At 41.9% G+C, this 24,224-nt stretch overlaps 1 protein-coding gene across 1 annotated transcript in view; it reads left to right on the forward strand.

Annotated features, from left to right (window-relative positions):
* The first annotated feature begins 8,249 nt into the window (after positions 1 to 8,249).
* The window catches only part of LOC124776738 (NAD-dependent protein deacylase sirtuin-5, mitochondrial-like), a 109,627-nt gene continuing 93,652 nt past the window's right edge, over positions 8,250 to 24,224 (forward strand). Inside the window, exon 1 of the mRNA XM_047251859.1 lies at positions 8,250 to 8,382. Coding sequence (XP_047107815.1) covers positions 8,366 to 8,382 — 17 coding nt within the window. The 5' untranslated portion in view covers positions 8,250 to 8,365. The remainder of the gene's footprint in view (positions 8,383 to 24,224) is intronic.

The following is a 24,224-nucleotide window of genomic DNA, read 5'->3' on the forward strand; positions in this document are numbered from 1 at the left end:
ACTCTGCTGCCTTGTGATATACTGAATTATTGCAACCCCAAAGTTCTATCAGTCTCCAAATAATGACACCGGTGCTACCATTATACAGCTGTAGAAAGATAATTAGGTTTTTATAGTGGTGCATACATATTTTTAACTTATTGTAATGCAAGTAGGTGAATCACAATAAGTCTTCCTATCCTTTCTTTGTACAAATGTATCCATAATTGGAAACTATCATAACAGCACACAAACAATAAATGGCAGCGCTGACATTAAATTCAACTGCAGGCAATAACTGAACTGATTACCAAAATAACAACCAAGCTAAAGAAAGACAAACAATGTACAGAAGTTTACCTTGGTTAATTAGGAATGAGCAATAGGGAGGGGTGTCCAAAACCCCTGTCCCCCCTCTCCCCCTCAACTCCACCTTTGGCCACATCCTTGTCTGAGACATTCCAAAAGATAAGCTTATAAGCTTCGTAAATGCACACCATACAGTTCATAAAAATCCACACACATACTCACCCCACCCCAAGATGCTCATTCACAGCATAGTGGCTGGTTGAGCTAGCCCACATAAAGTTTCCAAACATTGATTCCTGAAAGTGAGTGCACTCCTTGGTGTTCCCATTGTTGTAGAGTTGAACATTGCACATATATTTAAATAATTCTACATAATATATGCCATTCATAGTATGAAAGGGTTACATTCATGTTACTATACTGGAGATTTTAAATCGTTACCACTAAGATGAACCCATGATTTGAGGGCAAGCTCACAATCCAACAATTACTACCAGTACATTTAGACTGTACATTATAGAGAATAACATCACTTTAACACACAAGTTATGCCATGGTAGTGGTCTGATGAGTGGTGTTCATGATGGTGATAACAGGAACTCAAAGACCTATAACAGTAGTTGTACATCAGATAGGCCATCGCTGTGCTGCTGCTGTGTATGAACTGCATACACAGGAAACTTGAATGGCTGATCTAATAAACCAGGTAGGCTGACTGTGGGTTGCTGCTGTGGTGATGCAGACAATAGAAGCTTTAACGCACACTTGTCTTGGTCCAGCATATCTGCTAGTGCTCATTCCTGATCCATTACACAGGGAGGGTGGTGCATTGCTGGAAAAAAGTAAAAAAACACAAAATTTATGATTAAATGAATAATAATGAGAGAGATGGACAGACAAATACTTACTTATACTTACTTTCGAAAGTGATAGACTCCCTTTTTCCTTTTATTCTGTCCAGAGACATTGTCTGATCCCTGATGGCACTTCACAATGATGATCCTTCCACTACAGTGTACAGACCTTGAATGATGAGGCTCACATAATTGAACTAGAGAAAAAAGGGGAGTAGAAATTTCATTTATCACCATTTTAAATCATTCTATTGACCTACACTCATGCTCATAAAGCAAGGATAATTGAAGAATCTGGTGCCCCGACATCAGTATGGGATATGATCACCATGCACACATACACAGGCCGCACAACGGGTTGGCATACTCTGGGTCAGGTGGTCGAGCAGCTGCTGGGCTATAGCCTCCCATTCTTGCACCAGTGCCTGTCGAAGTTCCTGAAGTGTAGTAGGGGTTTGAAGATGTGCAGTGATACGTCGACCGAGAGCATCCCAGACGTGCTCGATGGGGTTTAGGTCTGGAGAACAGGCAGGCCCCTCCATTCACCTGATATCTTCTGTTTCAAGGTACTCATCCACGATGGCAGGTCGGTGGGGTCGTGCGTTATCATCCATCAGGAGGAAGGTGGGACCCACTGCACCTCTGAAAAGGTGGACATACTGGTGCAAAATGACATATTGATACACCTGACCTTTTACATTTCCTCTGTCAAAGACATGCAGGGGTGTACATGCGCCAGTCGTAATCCCACCCCACACCATCAAACCACAACCTCCATAAAGGTCCCTTTCAAGGAGTCAGTGGAATGCACCTTGTATGTCTCCGGTCGAATAAACCATGTCTGTTCAGTTGTCTGTAGACTGTGTGTCTGGAGACAACTGTTCCAGTAACTGTGGTAAGGTCCCGAGCAAGGCTAACTGCAGTACTCCATGGCCGTCTGCAACCACTGATGGTGAGATATCAGTCTTCTTGTGGTGTTGTGCACTGTGGACATCCCATACTGTAGCGCCTGGACACGTTTCCTGTCTGCTGGAATCGTTGCCATGATCTTGAGATCACACTTTGTGGCACACAGAGGGCCTGTGCTACGACCTGCTGTGTCTGACCAACCTCCAGTCGCCTCATTCTACCCTGCATAACGTCATCAATATGTGTTCTTAGGGCTATTTTTAACACGCAGACACCATTAGCACGTCTGGAAACATCTGCACACTTACTCCCTGCACCGTACTCTGACATGCACCAACACACCTCTGCATATGTGGACTGCTGCCAACGCCACTGTGCGACGACCGCAGGCCAAATGCACCGCATCGTCATACCCTGAGGTGATTTAAACCCGCAAACCGCCAACCAGAACGTTGTTTCAGCATGTATCACCATAATCCTTAATTTATGAGCATAAGTGTAGATTAGTAGGAGGGGGGGGAGGGGATGAGAGAGGGTCACCTTGATTTTGGTTCCCATGTGGCCACTGTGGATGGGCGACTTTAATTTTCCTGAAATTTTTATGTCATACAATTGGCCTACAGGTGTGGGCTATAGAAGTGGGGTTCTTAGTTTGACACATGATTTGTGTCAGGTCATCCCTGATCTGGAATTCGTTACCTGCAATTGCTGGAGAGGCCTGGGTGTGGTAACAGGTTACAGCATGACCTGGAGATTAAGTCGTTTACATTGCCAGAAAGTACCTTGCTCCACTACTGTTCATAAGGCAACCAATTTTTTTAACATCTTCCCTCCAGGCCTCTAAATGCAAAAAGAGGTTACAATTATATTACTAAGGCTTTTACTGGACCCTTCTAATCACGTTTTTCAAGTGGTGGTGATAGAAGAAAAGGATATAAAAGCGAAACTGAGGCAGTAAATAAAATAAGTTGATGCTTCTTGCGAAAATTGAAAGTAAAATGCTTGCTTGTAGACCAATCTGTGGGTTAGGGGAAGGCAAGGATGTTATTCGTGTTAAATACTGGAAGACCTACTTCAGTACATCATTACATATTGACTGTTTCTTTGAAAGCATTTGGCAATCACTCAAAATAGTAATGGAAAGGTCCATGTTTAAGCAGGGCTTATAAAAACTGTGAGTATTGCTTGATGCGAAATTAGCAATAAATAAATTATTCGCGATTTTGGTTCTATGTATCTAGCTACAGGTTTTCAACATGCGTAACCTGCGGACAATAAAAATAATATCTGCTCTTGTCATAACTTACACTGTCAGTGACCTTGCAAAGTTCCCTGGCTCTTGAACGCGTACCCTGTTCTCGTCCCCTACTTCCCCTCGCCCATACACGCACTATCGGATTCGACATTTTAAATCGTGGTTGCAGATTTAGTTCGACAACAGCTGCGTGTCTGCTTATTTGTCGCTAATGGGGTAGCTAACTGGCACGTAGGTAGACAATGGAAACCTGTGTACATTAACTAAAACTACTTTCTCTATGAGATATACTAAAAAACTTGTTAAAAAATGGATCTTACCTGTTCGTGTCTGAGAGCATGTAGATTAGTTCGTCAAATTAACTACAGACAGACATCAGACGGAGACGGCTGATCTTTTCAAGTCAGTGCGCCACTACGTGCGCGATCACACTTAAGCCGATATTTCTCCCGAACTTCGCACGACAGTCGGTGAAATTCAAATCAGTCCTGAGGATGAAAATATCATAATGGGGTTATAGTTCGAAATTTATCGACTGAAATCGCAGGTTTATTGGAAATCTCAAATAGGCAAAATGTTTATTGGAAATTTTAGGTATGGATTGTAACTTCAAGAAATAATTTGTTCAAGTGAAAAGGGTTGTGTATCTTGCATGCTTACAGGTACTGTAATGGATATTTTGTGTAGCAGGTTGTCATAAGTTGTCTACAAATTATTGTTACTGCTTACTGGCGTTTTATGCAAGTAGGGCAGAGATTTTGTTAATATGAAGCGGTTTGCAAATGTGGTATACGGTATGTATTTCCACTTTTAAGTGCTTTAGGTTTTCAGAGTATCGTATGCTGCTGTTTATGCTTGTCTTTCACTCGTGTGCTAAATGACAGTCGTTGAAGATTAACCGACGTACGTCTGCATAACAGAGTATTTATTATAACTTGTTTTTCAATATCACCTCGAATTATCTCGAGTGTGTAACAACGTTTCTCGCGTCATCTCATATATTCGTAAAACTTATCTGATTATTCCGATAACTGAGGACAGAGTGTATAGTACTCTTTATGAATCAGGAAAGCTCACTCACATGCATTTGGCATCTCTTTAATAGCAGAAGCCGCTATGCAGCACCAGTATCCAAGCACAGAGGCGTCGTGGTATCCACACACCCTAAGGGGTTAAAATCTAACCTACTTCATGTATACCGTAGAATAGATTTTAACCTAACCTCCTAGAGCTCGTTGTTGGGCGATTTTATCGGGCGATTGTGTCTGATGACCGTTGTCGGTACCACTGTGAACGCAGCCTTAGTGACAAGTGTGTGCGCGCACGAACAGCACACAGGGCAGACAGTGCGATAGATTATGGAATCACTCCAAGAAAGATTTAATAAGGCTCCACCGTAAAAGGTAACACTTCTGGCTTGGGAAATAGGCGCTTTTGATTTTGGCAGAGTTAAAGGCAGAAGACACGAGAAGAAACATGTACCAACTCTCTGTTTTGACTGAGCAATCTCCTATGAAGTCGATATGAAAACGTGCTTTTGAACTCACTATACATCCATACGAGATCAAATGAAGAAAGACCTGAAGATCAGACCTTTTCGACCGATGTTCTTGAATAAGTTAACGGATACAGATCGGAATGAAAGTGCTTTAGCGTGCCGTGCTTTGTTAACTCAGTTTCCAAATGCAGTGAACCGTTCCAAGGTTATGTTTTCAGATGAATGTGCCATTTATCGCGGCTCTCGTTGTAGAAATATTGTCGTTTGGGGCAAAGAGAATCCTCACTATACAGTCACGTTACACTACTGGCCATTAAAATTGCTACACCACGAAGATGACGTGCTACAGACGCGAAATTTAACCGACAGGAAGAAGATGCTGTGAAATACAAATGATTAGCTTTTTAGAGCATTCACACAAGGTTGGCGCCTGTGGCGACACCTACAACGTGCTGACACGAGGAAAGTTTCCAACCAATTTCTCATATACAAACAGCAGTTGACTGGCGTTGCCTGGTGAAACGTTGTTGTGATGCCTCGTGTAAGGAGGAGAAATGCGTACCATCACGTTTCCGACTTTGATAGAGGTCGGATTGTAGCCAATCGCGATTGCGGTTTATCGTATCGCGACATTGCTGCTCGCGTTGATCGAGACCCAATGACTGTTAGCAAAATATGGAATCGGTGGGTTCAGGAGGGTAACACGGAACGCCGTGCTGGATCCCAACGGCCACGTATCACTAGCAGTCGAGATGACAGGCATCTTATTCGCATGGCTGTAACGGATCGTGCAGCCACGTCTCGATCCCTGAGTCAAAACAGGAGCGCCTGTGATGGTGTACTCAACGACGAAACTGGGTGCACGAATGGCAAAACGTCATTTTTTCGGGTGAATACAGGTTCTGTTTACAGCATCATGATGGTCGCATCCGTGTTTGGCGACATCGCGGTGAACGCACACTGGAAGCGTGTATTCGTCATCGCCGTACTGGCATATCACCCGGCGTGATGGTACGGGGTGCCATTGGTTATACGTCTCGGTCACCTCTTATTCGCATTGACGGCACTTTGAACAGTGGACGTAACATTTCATGTGTTACGACCCGTGGCTCTACCCTTCATCCGATCCCTACAAAACCCTACATTTCAACAGGATAATGCACGACCGCATGTTGCAGGTCCTGTACGGGCCTTTCTGGATACAGAAAATGTTCGACTGCTGCCTTGGCAAGCACATTCTCCAGATCTCGCACCGATTGAAAACGTCTGGTTAATGGTGGCCGAGCAATTGGCTCGTCACAATACGCCAGTCACTACTCTTGACGCACTGTGATATCGTGTTGAAGCTGCATAGGAAGCTGTACCTGTACACGCCGTCCAAGCTCTGACTCAATGCCCAGGCGTATCAAGGCCGTTTTTATAGCCAGAGGTGGTTGTTCTGGGTACTGATTTCTCAGGATCTATGCATCCAAATTGCGTGAACTTGTAATCACATGTCAGTTCTAGTATAATATATTTGTCCAATGAATACCCTTTTATCTTGGTGTATCAATTTTAATGGCCAGTAGTGTATAACAGGAATCGTATCACGTAATGACTGATAATAGGCAGTGATGACATTACAACATCTGCTTAGACCGTATTTTTGAAGGGACTGTGAATGGTGCAATGCTACAAACATGGTTAAAAGGGGCTTCACAGAACGCATATGGTTGCAGCAACATGGAGCGCCTCCTCACTACACTTTTGCAGTGCGAGAGTTTCTAAACGGACACTTTCCAGGACGGTGGATAGGTCGTGGTTCATCAACAACACCAGCTCCCTTGAAATGGCCACCAAGAAGTCCTGACCACACCACACCTGACCAATCGTCACAGGGAGTCATTGAGGTGCATGTATCAGCACGTCGTTCGCTAAAATCGAAGTTGAGGATGCATTTGGCACTCTAACATCAGACATGATCCAAAATATGTCAAGAAGAACATGGTGGCATATGGAAATCTGTTTACAGTATGATGGGGAAAGTGCAGATATATTAGGCACTTAGTATATAAGTAAGTACTTGTGATAAAACAAATTAAATCAAACAGAATTCGATATCAGAAGGTATGTGGACTTCTCGCGCACCCCAGTAGGCATCATGGAGTGAAAGTATTGTTGGTAAGAATCTTACAAGGGGAGGCCACGACGTTGGGATGACAGATTTACTTCAAGCTATGTACACCTCTAGTAGGCCATTAAAACAACGTAATGTGCAGGTAGTAAGGTGCATTACTCTGGCAATTCCGAGAAAATCGGATGAGAAGTTTGACGCGTCTGTTATGTAATGCACGCCGTCACGGTAGCCCAGCGTGTTCGGTCAGAGGGTTAGCTGCCCTCTGTAATAAAAGAACTGAGTGAACTCATCAACGATGAACTTGATCAGGTGTCATGGGACGTCCGCCACGAAAAAAAAAAAGAAAAGTGATTAGCGTTCGAGCTTCGTAAGCCGAACATGTATGAGCCGACGGTTCGACTGCTGCATATACTTAATTAACAATATACTTTTTCATCACTGGTCATATCATTTAATTTATATTGTATTAGCGCAATGTTTTAGTGAATTTCATGTTATTTCACTAGTTACTATTTTTAATTAAATTTAATTACTAGAACAAATATATTTATAACTATCGACAACTAAATGAAGAAACGCATAGAGCTTTTCCGAAAATTTATGCCTATCGTGATTTGCGAAATCCTTCATACATGGTAAGGTATCCCGAACTGCTTTGCACCTCGACGCTTCGAGCTGCAGACACAGGGACAGGCCCCATTTGGCATTTAACCTGCGTAGCGGTGAGACGTTGCTAATGTAGCAAGATCGAAAAGTGTAGGTGCAAATTTTTTGAGTATCACAAAATTTACATTTGTACTACAAAAATGAAACTTTGAGCGGGAGTAGAACCGTCATCTCATACCCGTTCGTCTTACGAAGCTCGAACGTTAACCACTTGTTTTAATTATTATTACATAAGAAAATTTTAATACATACATAATAAGTAAGCACTGATTGACCAACGCACATATACATCAGTTCATAATAGACGCGTGGAACTTCTCTCGTGATTTTCTCGACATTTCCAGAGTAGTGGACGTTACTACTTGCACATCATGTTGTTTTAATGGCCTACTAAAGGTGCACAAAGTTTTAAGTAAATCCGTGATCCCAACGTCGATGGCCTTCCCTTGTTAGTCATCGACATATCCGTAACAGTTTTTTCCGAATAATTGTTCTCAGCCTTCCAGTTTAACGACTCTCGTCTACACCATTAAGAAACTCATTTACAATGTCACATGCTTAGACAATACTCCGTGGGACAAGATAGGTTCAAGGGCGACGGCGGAAAGCGAATACATATTGCATGAGTTGGCGATGTCTGCCTGCAGCGGGCCAAGTAACACGTTCAATTAGTGACATATGGGAGTAGCGCGAATGCCTCGTGTTATAAAAAGTTACCAGCAAACATTGCATAGTGAGGACGGCTGGGCTGGAAACCCGAGTTATTGCAACACGACTAAATGACGACGTCCCGACGGTAAGCCACTTAAACAACTGCTGGTAATAGTAATACGTTCCTATAGCTCACATGTTATCCGTCATGTTTTTTTTCGAAAATATTGGTTTCATTTTTGTAGGCAAAGCTTGAAACTAAATCTGTAGAATCTCCGTAATACTGAAATCTGTGGTAGATTACTTTAATACCAAATGAGTAAACTGCAGTTACATCGTGTACCGCCGCGCGGGATTAGCCGAGCGGTCTGGGGGCGCTGCAGTTATAGACTGTGCGGCTGGTACCGGCGGAGGTTCGAGTCCTCCCTCGGGCATGGGTGTGTGTGTTTGTCCTTAGCATAATTTAGGTTAAGTAGTATGTAAGCTTAGGGACTGATGACCTTAACAGTTAAGTCCCATAAGATTTCACACACATTTGAGCATTTGAACATTGTGTACCAATCAGTATATAGCAGTATAGCGCGAATGTGATCACAATAGATGCAGAAATAACAACTGCAGATGTAAATGATAGTAACATGGGCATGGGTGTGTGTGTTTGTCCTTAGCATAATTTAGTTTAAGTAGTATGTAAGCTTAGGGACTGATGACCTTAGCAGTTAAGTCCCATAAGATTTCACACACACTTGAGCATTTGAACATCATGTACCAATCAGTATATAGCAGTATAGCGCGAATGTGATCACAATAGATGCAGAAATAACAACTGCAGATGTAAATGATAGTAACACAATATCGACACTAGATAAAATATGATGCAGGTATCGGCACTAGATTGAAATATGATGTAGGCTTATAGTAGTGGCATATAATGAACTTTTCGTTAAGTTAAGCAGTTACAAAAGAACAAAATGTCTTTTTTAAATATGAAATTATCATTTCGGCGAAAGATATCAGCCGCCCCAAGGGCTCCTTTTTAGTTAACAATAGAATTAACTTTATAAGCCGTTCTTAAGTTTCTGAACTACATACACACTCTTTTTTATCCTTTTAATGGCTGAAAAGCTTCTCACAACTGAGGTACTGGATACAGGATAGTCAAAATAAGTTCAAAGAGTTTTACAATTTCCTAATACCCCGTCTGAAGTCCATATAACAATAAATCAACACTTTTGTGAGGCATTTCTTCGTAAATATACACAAACACAAGCTCTGATCTTAAAGAGGAAAAAACAGAAAAATGATTCATAGCAATCTGTTTCTGTAGCGTAGACTTTCTGAGTAACACTGTTCATATTGATCAAAATTATATACATTTAAAAGTTCCAAAAACAACAGAATCCAAGTTAACCTATTGTATAACGATCCCATTACTCCGTACGAAAATTTAGAGTACATTCTTACAATATATGTTTTCCTGTTGACTTCAGCTTCATGCCTATTGGACGTTTAGTTATTGGTTCATCCATGTGCCGGTCATGACTCCTCCCCATATTCTTGAAATTCCGTCATGTTTGGTTTTCAGCATTTCCTGGAATTCATTAAATTTTGTTACTCGTTAGCCAATGTCGTAAACTCTGGCTGGCTATATACCAAATCAGCGAACCTGGCAATACCTCACAATTCCTAAATATGTATGTGAATTGGACATGAGTCCTAATCGGGAGTATCCCTGGAAATTGTACCGGGACGCAAATTCCGGCTCCTTGTAGCGACTGTGCCCGCTTTCAAGCTATGGAACTCGAAGTTATAATAAATCATGTAGAATACGAGTTGTTTTTTCCGTTTTTGTTTGTTATTTTATTTCATTGTTTTGCAAATTGTGCGGAATACAATTACAAAACTTCAGAATATGCAACATATTTTTTTGTTGCTGGATACTTTGTAGTAAGAGTATGAACTAGTTTTCTGTATTACTAATTCGTGAAAGGGCTGTGTGCAAAATGGCCATGCGAAAAACGCTCTGATCGTAAATAAATTACAACGTATTTTAATGTCTGACTTTGAGCTTTGTGTGCTGTTACTGCGAACGAGCCGGCCGGTGTGGCCGTGCGGTTCTAGGCGCTTCAGTCTGGGACCGCGTGACCGCTACGGTCGCAGGTTCGAATCCTGCCTCGGGCATGGATGTGTGTGATGTCCTTAGGTTAGTTAGGTTTAAGTAGTTCTAAGTTCTAGGGGACTGATGACCACAGATGTTAAGTCCCATAGTGCTCAGAGCCATTTGAACCATTTGTCCTGCGAACGAAACCTTGGGAATCGAAGTCGCTTAAAATGAATGGTTAAATGGATTGGGATCATTGGTATACTGGCTATGAGAGTGACACCTCTAGTTGCTGGATCTGTGAGGAGAACATCTCCAATGACAGTATTTCGCATAGTTTTAATCTGTGGACGGGTAAGCATTGCAGCATTACAAAGTTTCGGACGATTCAAACTGCGTAGGCCAAGTAGTATTCTAATCATTAACGTGATAAACCATAAGTACGTCATTCGTAATACACAAGTGTTCTGTTAAAACCAACGGTTGAGAAGGAGACAAAACGGCACATTGTTGTGCATTCAATTTTTGTTTCAAATTATTATTTCTCAAAAATTTGCCTTACGGTTCAAATGTTCTTTTATCATGACCAACTACACGAAAGGAAAAGGATTCACAGCACATCAGCATTTTCTTACTCGCAGTTAATTTTGACAGAAAACCAGTATAATCTTCTTGAAAGAAATACATCTACAATCGTCTTCCACATAGTCCCAGTGCAGGGCAGCTTTGAATCTCATAAGCTTACCCCATAATTATATCTTGTCTTAATGTAGGTAAATTAGCGTTAGGCCATTACAACCTACATCCAATTCTAGTGGAACACAATCCCTTGTTCCACACTTTTGCACACACGCTATCTACAATCGTCCGAATTTTTAACTCAGTATCGTGTAAAAATTTGAAGTAAATTGGTCAATAACTTTCCGAAAGTTTTCCTAACAACGTTTCCCCTTTGTACTATTAGTATATATAAGGTGTCAATGAGAAGAAAAATATCTGCAACGAAATTACTTGCATCATGATTTTAAATCACCGAGCAGCAGTAGAGGCCTCTTTATCCCACTTATCTGGATCTGTTATTTTGTTGAAAGGTGAAACAAAGTGACTGTGCTTAAGGCTTTCACCAAACTACATGTAGTAAGCACATGTTTCCTAAGATTGAAGAAATACTCACAAAGCGACCGGGAAAATTCCAGGAACGAATGATACAAATCAAATTGACTATATATGGGTATCCAAAAGATGGGCAAGGAACGTTGAAAATGTATGCGTGCTTCAGGGAGCCAACTTAGACCTTTATCTTGAAACTGCAGAAGTGAGGTGGAGGGGTGCTATGGCGTATAACGGGAGAACTACGAGTATGAGAATGCTGAAATGGAATGCAGGAAAACTGGAAGACCGAGGAAAATCTGAGTAAACTGAAACAGGCATTACAGGTATTGTGGCACGTTAATGACAAAGTGGGCGTTAAGAGGGCGTGCTGAAAAGCGGTGCCTCCGAGTTTTTTATGTGAAAACTCTTAAAGCTTTTTAAATAATACAAACGTTATTAACGTTCTACATCTTTGTTCTTCATGTCTGCCTATTTATTTATCGATGTAGTCACCACCCTGGCGATGAACACATTTCTCCCAACGAGAGTCCAGTTTGTTGGAACCATCATTGCAGAATGTCTGACTTGGTTGATGGAGCCACAACCTCACTCTGCTTGCATCATTTCATCACTATTAAAGTGAAGTCCTCGAAGGTATTCTTTAATTTTTGGAAACATGAAAATCGAATGGGGCCAAATCGAGACTCTGTGACTGACAGTGGTGCCAAGACTCATGAGTGGTTTGCCATTATCATGCTCAAGGAGAGGGTGCTCGATGTGTGGACAAACTCTTCGAAATCGAAACTCGATTAAAGCATGCTGTTTCTCACGCACCGACATAATTATGTTGCGTGCAGTCATGTTACACGCTGCAATTTGGAGCCCTCTAGCAGCAGAGGCTTACAACTTGTGTGAACGAAGCGGAAAAGTCGATTGAGTAATATCCATAACGTGCAGTACAGCAAGCAATATTGAGAACATAAAAAAAATTTGATGGCATTAGTTTTCAGAACGCCCTCATACTAAGAATGATAAGATACTTGTGGCAAAGGGATACAGAACACCTAGAAATGGGGAATGTGTGATAATGAATATACAGGGTGTTACAAAAAGATACGGCCAAACTTTCAGGAAACATTCCTCACACACAAATAAAGAAAAGATGTTATGTGGACATGTGTCCGGAAACGAGTAATTTCCATGTTAGCGCTTATTTTAGTTTCGTCAGTATGTACTGTACTTCCTCGATTCACCGCCAGTTGGCCCAATTGGAGGAAGGTAATGTTGACTTCGGTGCTTGTGTTGACATGCGACTCATTGCTCTACAGTACTAGCATCAAGCACATCAGTACGTAGCATCAACAGATTAGTGTTCATCACGAACGTGGTTGCAGAGCAATGTGTCGCATGTCAACACAAGCACCAAAGTCAACATTACCTTCCTCCAATTGGGCCAACTGACGGTGAATCGAGGAAGTACAGTACATACTGACGAAACTAAAATAAGCTCTAACATGGAAATTAAGCGTTTCCGGACACATGTCCACATAACATCTTTTCTTTATTTGTGTGTGAGGAATGTTTCCTGAAAGTTTGGCCGTATCTTTTTGTAACACCCTGTAGACAGGTGTGTAACAGAAGAGCCGCGCGGAGTGGCCGCGCGGTTAGAGGCGCCATGTCACTGATTGCTCGGCCCCTCCCGCCGGAGGTTCGAGTCCTTCCTCGGGCATGGGTGTGTGTGTTGTTCTTAGCATAGGTTAGTTCAAGTTAGTTTACGTAGTGTGTAACCCTAGGGACCGATGACCTCTGCAGTTTGGTCCCTCTCACACACATTTGAACATTTTTTGCAACAAAAGAAAGAAACAAGACTAAAATGTCTCCAACGAAATGCGGGAATTAAACAGGCTATGTAAAACGAAAAGATGATAGAAACGCAAGTGCATGCAGAAGAAAGAAAACAGAAGCTTAAAAGGAGAGAGCATTACAATAGAAATGAGAGTAAAAAGCTTTATAAGAAGTTAAGGGAAGGAACACTATGGCATAAGCCTACAATAATTGACTTCAAGGGTAAAGATGGAAATCTGCTGATATACAAGGAGAAAATGATGGAAAGATGGAGAGGGTATTTAAAACATGTACTGGAGGGTGATCGCACTTATGGGGAGCAATCTATATACCATACAGTGGAACCAAAAAAGAAGAGCCTACTCTTGCAAAAGTACAGAGGTTGGTAAACCGTCAAAAAATCAAAATCTCCAGAAAATGACGGAATAATTGCTGAGCGTCTAGGGAGAGGGGGCATTACTTTACACAAACGGATAAATAAACTCACCTGTTTAATTTTGAATCAAGAATGAATTCCAGAAGAAAGGACAATAGGTGTTATTCATCCTTTCTTTCAGGAGTGCTAGTCCTGCACGGTTTGCAGGAGAGCTTCTGTAAAGTTTGGAAAGTAGGAAACGAGGTACTGGCAGAAGTAAATCTGTGAGGAGGGGGCGTGAGTTGTGCTTGGGTAGCTCAGATAGTAGAGCACTTGCTCGCGAGAGGCAAAGGTCCCGAGTTCGAGTCTCGGTCCGGCACACAGTTTTAATCTGCCAGGAAGTTTCATATCAGCGCACACTCCGCTCCAGAGTGAAAATCTCATTCTGGGAACTTGAAGGTGATTTGATGAACCCTCTGCCAAGCACTTAATCGTGAGTTGGAGATTAATATGTAGATATAGATGAAGAAATCTAAAACTCTTTTTGAAAGACACTAGAAAATATCTTCTTGACGGCGCACTTCGATTTGCGAAGGAAATGTGATGAGATGTGTATTCCTATAGATAAAAGTAGAAATATCAGGAAGAAGAAAATGATGCTTGGAAAAAATAGTACAAAAGGGACTCAGTTCCCAGGTACCGAGAAGACCAATGTTAAATAGCATCTACAGATTTCTATAAGAAATCGATACACGTTGCAAAACAATGGAACTTACATCAGATCGTTTTGCTGTTTGATAACCCAGTAATCTGGTTAAAACCTGAGGAGCAGAACTTCCCAAGATTGTAAAAAGTTTACTTGACTGTTATGAGATTTCTGCAAGCTACGGAATTTCCATCTCTTTGTTGGACATCTTTAAGATTCTTACAGTTAGTTGTTTGATATGAATTTCCAAATGTTATCCAAACCTTATTTGGGCGTTAAGATTGTTCTTAATTTCATATTTTTCACTTTCGTCCTGTGAGAGGAGTTCTTCAAAACTCAAATTAATGAAGAGTTATTTAAGGTCCAATAATTTCCATTCATAGAAAGTGTTTACAAAATAGTTAACATTATAATTTATTTACTGATTTTATCAACTGAAAATATGGTAGCTACAGGTATCGATTCGGATGCCGCAATTTCAAAATTTGCAGCGGAAAAAGTTGGAAGCAAGAGATTCCAAGCTGCATGTTCAGCTCACTAAGAACTCTGTACGTGCATCTTTTTAGAGATGATTGCGGGACATGGCTGTTCAATAGAGGATGTCAAATTAAACACTTTTCAGCCGTCAACTTTTCAGCCTTATTTTATTTGGCAACCAGTTTCAGCGTTTTCTACGTTATCTTCAGGCCCCTGACCGACGTGTAGGAAGTATCTACCTCGGTTGCGATCAAAACAGGGGCCAGCAATACTGGTATTAGTAGATTAAGTGATCACTTCCACCATCATCTGCCGATTCACTATAGCAATAATCTGCTGACCCCTGTTTTGATCGCAACTGAGGTAGATTCTTCCTACACGTCGGTCAGGGGCCTGAAGATGGCGTAGTAAAACGCTGAAACTGGTTACCAAATAAAATAAGGATGGAAACTTGACGGCTGAAAGATGTTGGATTTGACATACTCTATCACTAAGAAGATCTTAGTTTAACTGTTCCGCTCATTAATAATCAGCTGAAGTGTGGTATGTGTAAAATGCCTTTTTACTTATAACTTCCATTCATAAAAAGTGTTTACAAAATCGTAAACATTAAAATTTATTTACTGAACCAGTTATATCAAAAAACTCCATCCTAAAAAAAAATTTGAAGTTTTTGTGTGGTTGGTGGAAGTGGAACAAGTTAAAATTCTACACCGGGTGGCTGCCACTGCATCAGAGGGGCCACGGAGTTCACAGTGTGCAACAATAACTTGAACCAGAACAGTGATTGTAATTTAGTACTACATGACATGGGTTCCCAAGATAGATAGACGAGAAAGAAATTCAGTAAATTTTTATGTTTCAATCAATGGATCCAATGGGTACCACATGCTTCATACACATCGACGCGATCTCTCGCCACACGACTATATTCCGACAAACGTGATGAGAAGCTTGAGTTTTTCTTCGAATCTGATCTGGGAAGAGTATTTAAACAGGGATGACATCACGAGAAAGCGTGTTTCCGTATTATTGTATTTTCAAGACAAATATAATTACTTATCTGGAATGGAACATCTTTCTCAGTGACAACCCACATGTATTCTGAAACCATCAGTTATATGATGATATCCTGAAAGCCATCCCTAGAGGTCACTGAGATAATTTAGTGTATTATACTTAGAAAACTTTTAATTTAGAACCATGTGGTGCCCACTGAAGAAATTACATTCATGTGCGATATCTAGCCAGATCTACAAACAGACTGCATGCTTCTTTACAGAGCTTACATTCTTAGACAGAGAATCTTCTGCAGATGTACGGTATGCCCTAAATGTGCTTGTATGTTGGGGTGTAACTAGGCTGGTGCAACCACAGCATGGTGCTGAGACTACCAAGGAACCTGAACGAAAGAAACGAAAAAAAGGAAAAATAATAGCGCAGAAATTAGCAAATCGACGAGTCAGATGAAGTGTTCCCTTGCATTAAAATAATCAGTTGATTTTGGAAATCATCCTAATCATTTGGCAAACTTTAGTTAGCAGGCAGTCCTGCGTTCCGGACACCTGGCTGAAAATGACTTACAAGTTCGTGGCGCCCTCCATCGGTAATTCTGGAATTCAGTATGGTATTGGCTAGGGTGTCCATTCGTCCCGTTTTTCCCGGGACAGTCCCGTTTTTTATCAAAATGTCCCGCTGTCCCAAAAGTTTTTTTGGGAACGCTCAAATGTCCCGTTTTTTCTATGATTCCGCTTCGCTAGAGTATTTTACGCTACTAGTTGTTTGACTTGTTATTAACTGCGCAATTATATACGCTAGGAAGCGTGTGATGACTTTCAGCATACCCCAAACATGTACCGAACTGCCAAAAACCGCAAGTAATTTTAAACGCACTATAGGTTACGAATAACAACGAAGATTCTTCTCTTCTAAATCGATCCACTGAATCCGTCCTTTCGGTCCAGAGATACTCTACACCACTGATTACTTGCTATCTGGCTTTCGTCACCACACTGTTAATGTTTTGCACTGTGCAATCATTGTTTAATTATGCCAAAACGAAAGTGTAATTTTAACAGCAATATAAAAAGCGAGTTTCCTTTTATCACTGGTAGTGGAGAAACTGTAGAATGTACGTTGTCCAGATCAAAATTTGTTATTGGTCATGGTGGAAGATCTGACATTGTGAATCACATTAAGACGAAGAAACATCGTATGAGTGATCAAACGAAAAGAGCAAATAAATGCGTGAGTGACTACTATGTAAACTTAAAATCAGTAAGAGAAATGGATAGGCAGTTGGCATCACAAGAAGATACGTTTGCATACCACAGCGCAATGTATAACCATAGCTTTAAGTCAATGGGCTGTATTACAGCAGTTGTTAAAAAACTTTTCAATCCTAAATTCACATGTGGACACACAAAATGTAATGCAATCATTTCAAATGTTATTGCACCGTATGCAGCTCAGCGGGTTTTAAATGAACTGAAAAGTGCTCGATTCATTTCTGTAGTGATTGATACATCGAATCATCTGTATTTGAAGTTGGTTCCTCTCCTTATCAGATATTTTCACCCTGAAAAGGGCCTCACGGTGAAAGTGCTCGAATTGGTTAATTTAGCTGGAGAAACTTCAGATTTACTTCAGAATTATGTGCTGGAGATTTTAAAGAAATGTGATCTTGAGGGAAAGGGGATTGCAGTTTCTGCAGACAACACTAACACCAATTTTGGTGGTAAGCAGAGGAAAGGAAAAAAACAATTTCTTCTATAAACTGCAACAGAACACAGTGAATAATATAGCAGGTGTTGGCTGTCCAGAACATGTGGTGCACAATTCCTTACAAACTGGCTTAGATTGCCTACCCATCGACTGCCAATTAATTGTAAACAAAATCTACCAGCATTTCCACATATATACAGTAATGGTTGAATCTCTGAAGTCATTCTTTAAGTTTACTGAAACTGAATACAAAACTGTACTTGGGCACAGCAAGACAAGGTGGCTATCTCTGCTACCAGCATTGGAAAGAATTGTAGAGTTATTTCCTGCTTTGAAATCATATTTCATTTCCCTTGATAAGTGTCCTGTTATCCTTAAACAATTCTTTGATAACCCTGTGTCTATTGTTGTTCTACATGTTCTTGTTAGCCAGGTAAAACCTTTCTCCACAACAATTAAATGTATTGAGAAACAAGAAATCACAATAGTGGAAGTTTATCAAGAAATAAACAAATTATTGGGTAAATTACATGTAGAAAATCTGAAAGATTTCTCACATCTTTTGTTCATGAGATTGAGAAAGCTGGAAGAAGAGGGTGAAATTACTGTAGAACAATTTCATATTTATGCTGACATCTTCTATGACTTTTGCATTGAGTATATTAAAGAATGGTGTTTACCATTTCTCACACCTTTTAAAGCATTTGACTGGGTTAATACTGAAAAAGGAGCAGCTACAGTAGAAGGATATTCAGGACTGTTGTGTTTTTGTTGTAAGTATTGTACCAAATTTTCCTGTTGATGAAGACGAATTGTTCGGTTAATTTTCATGTGCACAGAACCTCATAGAAAGAGTAGAAGGAGACAGAGAAAGTGTTAGTGCAATGTGGTGTAAAATATTTGCTTATTTCAAAAGTAAAAACATTAACATGAAAAACATGATTCATTTGGTGGAGTTTTGTCTGACAATTCCTGGGTCAAATGCTGCTGTGGAAAGTGTGTTTTCGTTAGTGAACCCTTTGTGGTCAGATGAAAAAAACAATGAAAGTTGAAACAGTGAGGGCCTTGCTTACTGTCAAAACACACTTTAATGGTGTATCGTGTATTGATTTTTATGATACAATTTCAAACGAAAACGCACTTCTTGATGAAGTACGTAAAAGTGAGAAGTACCGTGACAGTGTGGCAGAATAATTGTAAAAAGTGATTTGGGATCATCTGAGCGCACGTTGTAAAGGTAAACTTGTATGTGTATTAAATTTAGTCAATACAATATTTATGTCCCGTTTTTTTCTTCATTGTCCCATGTTTTTCTCTAATTTATTTTAAATGTCCCCTTTTTCAATGAACATGAAATGGACACCCTAGTATTGGCCCACACTTAGCCTTGATGACAGCTTCCACTCTCGCAGGCAAATCTTCAATTACGTGCTAGAAGCTTTCTTGGGGAATGACAGCTCATTCTTCATGGAGTGCTGTATTGAGGAGAGGTATCGATATCGGTCGGTGAGGCCTTGCACGAAGTCGGCGTTCCAAGACATCCCAGAGGTTGTCACTAGGATTCAGGTTAGGACTCTGTGCAGGACAGTCCATTACAGGGATGTTATTGTCGTGTAACCACTACGCCACAATGAAGATACACTTTGCACACAATACTGAAAGTCAGGATTGACAGATAATTGAAACAAGTGAATGCCAGTCCAAAGCCGTACTTCTATTGAAACAATCGTCTCAGAGTGAACGAATATCGCTTGTTGTGTTAGATGAGGAAGAACAAAACGGTGTAAGAATCTATGTATACGTTGATCCTCGCAGCTACAAATTACTTATCACTGGAATGAAACAAATCATTAAACATTTTATAACTATAACGTCAGGTCCATTACATACAGTGTCATTTGATCGCGAAAGTTGGCAGCGAGAAGAATTTACGTGTTAAAGCCACTTCACATTCGTCATCACAGGGCACCATCATGTTAATCTGTTGTTCGCCGTCTGTTTCATCCATTTGGAACAGACAAGCCCCTAGTCCTGTAGAAGATGCATCAGCAGCAATGCAAAAATCTTTCTCCATGTCGGGGTGATACAGAATACCTGAGTTGACTAACGCTCGCTTGATTCTATTGAACTCTCTCTCGCAGGCGAAATTCCATCGCCAAACTATATTTTTCTTGAGCAGATTTAATAAATTTATGCGCTTCCCATGTGGGAGTCGCAGTCAAATTATCAACCACGTATACGGCGACTGTATGAAGCAACTCTGGACCCAACTCCGAATCAATCAACCACATATACGGCGACTGTATCAAGCAACTCTAGACCCAACTCTGAATCAAGAACTGCTAGGAGTACTCCAGCACTCGTATTTAAACCGAATGGAAGTACTCTAAGCAGGTAACTCCGACCAGCGAAAATGAAAATTGCGTACTTTCTCGTGTATCAAGCAACTCTGGGCCCAACTCCGAATCAAGAACTGCTATGAATACTCCAGCACTCGTATTTAAACCGAATGGAAGTATTCTAAACAGGTAACTCCGACCAGCGAAAATGAAAATTGCATACTTTCTCGACTGTTCTGTTAAAGAGATTTGCCAATATGAAAATCACAAATCAAAGGAGAAAAGACACTTCACTCCAAAGAACTTTTGCAACTGTTCCTCCAAATTCTCTGGCCTAGTCCTTACTGACACATTAATGTCACGAGCATCTAACACCAGACATTTTTCCACTAACTTTGGTAACTGCTAGTAACAGGCTGCTGTGAGGTGACATTGACGGTTCAATTATTCCCCATTCTAGCATTTTATATATCTCTAGTTTCACTGCCTCCTCCTTGGACCATGAAATGGAGTAACTAGCGTTACAAAATGTTTTATGTGGTATCACATCAATATTTACATATAACCTCTGATGACCCCTGGTCTCTCCAAGAATACCTCTATAAGTCTATATGTTCCTTCAATAGCGGAGATAACTGTAATTGTTGCTCTGGTGTCAGATAGATGGATTCATCTACTTTATCTTTTATTGACTGACTGGACTCTGTGGTACTAACATTCTCTCCACCGTGATGACTATAATCTCGCCCCCCCCCCCCCCCCCAAAACGCTGCTGTAGATGCAGTATTTTTGGCAGGTTACACTTCACTTTAACATTCTGACAATACTTGCCAAGCCGGCCGATGTGGCCGAGCGATTCTAAGCGCTTCAGTCTGGAACCGCGCGACCGCTACGGTCGCAGGTTCGTATCCTGCCTCGGGTATAGATGTGTGTGATGTCCTTAGGCTAGTTAGGTTTAAGTAGTTCTAAGTTCTATGGGACTGATGACCTCAGATGTTAAGTCCCGTAGTGCTCAGAGCCACTTGAACCAAAACTTGCCATGTATAGCTTTAGTGCGCAGCAATTCCAGTTTCACTGTTACTCCTTCACCTTGCAAATACTTGAGAGAGGTCCCTTCCTTTCTCCAAAAAACTCCCATCCCAGAATACAGGCGACCCTCAATCCCTTTACAACTAGGAACGTGCAATTGAATTCTCCATTTTCCATAAATACGTCCACTTGTACCTGACTCATCACTACCTGTGCTTGGGCACCAATGGCACCCGACACTTTGCAATTCTGAATTGCCAACACTGGCACTTTATGCAGTTGGCACAGTTTCCTATAGAAATCATAACTCATCACATTAACCGTAGCTTCCGTATCAATCATGGTATTGACAGGAATACTAAGAACTTTAGCCTGAACCACAGTCTGTATCAACTCAATGTCTACTTGTTTGCCTCTCTTATTCTCAGATAAAAGTTCCTCCTTCATTCCAACACCATCGTTACCGGTATATCTTAACATACACTCCTGGAAATGGAAAAAAGAACACATTGACACCGGTGTGTCAGACCCACCATACTTGCTCCGGACACTGCGAGAGGGCTGTACAAGCAATGATCACACGCACGGCACAGCGGACACACCAGGAACCGCGGTGTTGGCCGTCGAATGGCGCTAGCTGCGCAGCATTTGTGCACCGCCGCCGTCAGTGTCAGCCAGTTTGCCGTGGCATACGGAGATCCATCGCAGTCTTTAACACTGGTAGCATGCCGCGACAGCGTGGACGTGAACCGTATGTGCAGTTGACGGACTTTGAGCGAGGGCGTATAGTGGGCATGCGGGAGGCCGGGTGTACGTACCGCCGAATTGCTCAACACGTGGGGCGTGAGGTCTCCACAGTACATCGATGTTATCGCCAGTGGTCGGCGGAAGGTGCACGTGCCCGTCGACCTGGGACCGGACCGCAGCGACGCATGGATGCACGCCAAGACTGTAGGATCCTATGCAGTGCCGTAGGGGACCGCACCGCCACTTCCCAGCAAATTAGGGACACTGTTGCTCCTGGGGTATCGGCGAGGACCATTCGCAACCGTCTCCATGAAGCTGGGCTACGGTCCCGCACACTGTTAGGCCGTCTTCCGCTCACGCCCCAACATCGTGCAGCCCGCCTCCAGTGGTGTCGCGACAGGCGTGAATGGAGGGACGAATGGAGACGTGTCGTCTTCAGCGATGAGAGTCGCTTCTGCCTTGGTGCCAATGATGGTCGTATGCGTGTTTGGCGCCGTGCAGGTGAGCGCCACAATCAGGACTGCATACGACCGAGCCACACAGGGCCAACACCCGGCATCATGGTGTGGGGAGCGATCTCCTACACTGGCCGTACACCACTGGTGATCGTCGAGGGGACACTGAATAGTGCACGGTACATCCAAACCGTCATCGAACCCATCGTCCTACCATTCCTAGACCGGCAAGGGAACTTGCTGTTCCAACAGGACAATGCACGTCCGCATGTATCCCGTGCCACCCAACGTGCTCTAGAAGGTGTAAGTCAACTACCCTGGCCAGCAAGATCTCCGGATCTGTCCCCCATTGAGCATGTTTGGGACTGGATGAAGCGTCGTCTCACGCGGTCTGCACGTCCAGCACGAACGCTGGTCCAACTGAGGCGCCAGGTGGAAATGGCATGGCAAGCCGTTCCACAGGACTACATCCAGCATCTCTACGATCGTCTCCATGGGAGAATAGCAGCCTGCATTGCTGCGAAAGGTGGATATAAACTGTACTAGTGCCGACATTGTGCATGCTCTGTTGCCTGTGTCTATGTGCCTGTGGTTCTGTCAGTGTGATCATGTGATGTATCTGACCCCAGGAATGTGTCAATAAAGTTTCCCCTTCCTGGGACAATGAATTCACGGTGTTCTTATTTCAATTTCCAGGAGTGTATTTACTACATCATGTTTCTCCTTACTCTCTTGTGAGCTCTCCCTCCGTCCCACGGCTGACAACGGAGAGCTAATTGCGGCCATCTTTAGTTTGTCGAATCCGTTGATGTAGGACGATTGTCATTCGTCACACCAACTATTCTCACACTTTGATTCTCATTCTGCCAAGCCTGGTTGTTTGAAGTACCTGCTTGACCATGTTCGTTCCTGTTATTGCTATTGTTCGAGTATCTTCCTGTATTATTCTGATTATCCTGTCTCGGACACCATAGCATTGCAAACGTATTCTTCCCCTGTGGCCCTGCGAGATCTTCCTCTGTGGCCCTGCGTCTCGCATCGGCTGTTGATTGCCACCTCCTGGGCCAAACCTTTCCTCATATCTTCGTTTTCTCCTGTATTGAGGTGAACTGTTTCCCCAAGCCTGTCTATTGTTGTTACCTTTGTCATCATTCGGATGACCGTTAAATGACTGATTTCCGTCCATAGGTTTACCATTGTGTATATCCCATTAGAACAATTCCCTGAATTATTCCAACCATTTTGTCTATTATTGTTCCGGTCGCAGGTTCGAATCCTGCCTCGGGCATGGGTGTGTGTGATGTCCTTAGGTTAGTTAGGTTTAAGTAGTTCTAAGTTCTAGGGGACTTATGACCTAAGATGTTGAGTCCCATAGTGCTCAGAGCCATTTTTATTATTGTTCTTTTCCTTGTACTCATAACCATTTCCATTGCTGCTTTGCAACTTTAAGTCTTCCTGGATTAAATCTGTTGAATCCAACACAGGCAAGAAGTTATCCAAATCATTGTCTGGTACATCGATTAATTTCTCTCTAATATCTGATCACATCACGATTTGAGATCGGTTCGTCCCAATATCGCGTTTTGTTAATATATTTTTCGAAATACTTTCTTAGATTTTCTTGTTTAGGACTATTTGCCTCTGGACTGTATACTTCTTTTCTATGTCTTTCCTGAATACAAGGTGACCAGTACTTATTTAGAAATACTTTCTTAAATTGTTCACATGTGTAGCTGGTTTCAGCTGCATCTGTCGCCCATAAAGCAGCATCTCCTACTATGTACGAAACAATAAGCTGAATCTTTCGTTTCTCGATCCATGCTCTGGGCAGTATGTTTCAATAACTTTTTAAACCAGGTGAATATTTTTCTTGTCGGTGGAGAAGATTTGGAACTGGCGGTGTTTAATTAAACCCTCCACCATCATTATTGAAGATACAGTAGGCACAGCCCCCGAACCATTCAACATTTCACTGTTAGGACTACACGTTCCTGCCTGTACCCCACAAATTCTATTATAGGTGGCAGAGAACGGCGGATTTTCGTCAGAAACACGAGAAGCAGGTACATAATTGTCCTCCATTCTCATGTTATTTACTCTTCCCTGTTCCACCTGAT

This window comes from Schistocerca piceifrons, chromosome 2 (genome assembly GCF_021461385.2).
Source record: "Schistocerca piceifrons isolate TAMUIC-IGC-003096 chromosome 2, iqSchPice1.1, whole genome shotgun sequence".
Classification (NCBI taxonomy): Eukaryota; Metazoa; Arthropoda; class Insecta; order Orthoptera; family Acrididae; genus Schistocerca; species Schistocerca piceifrons.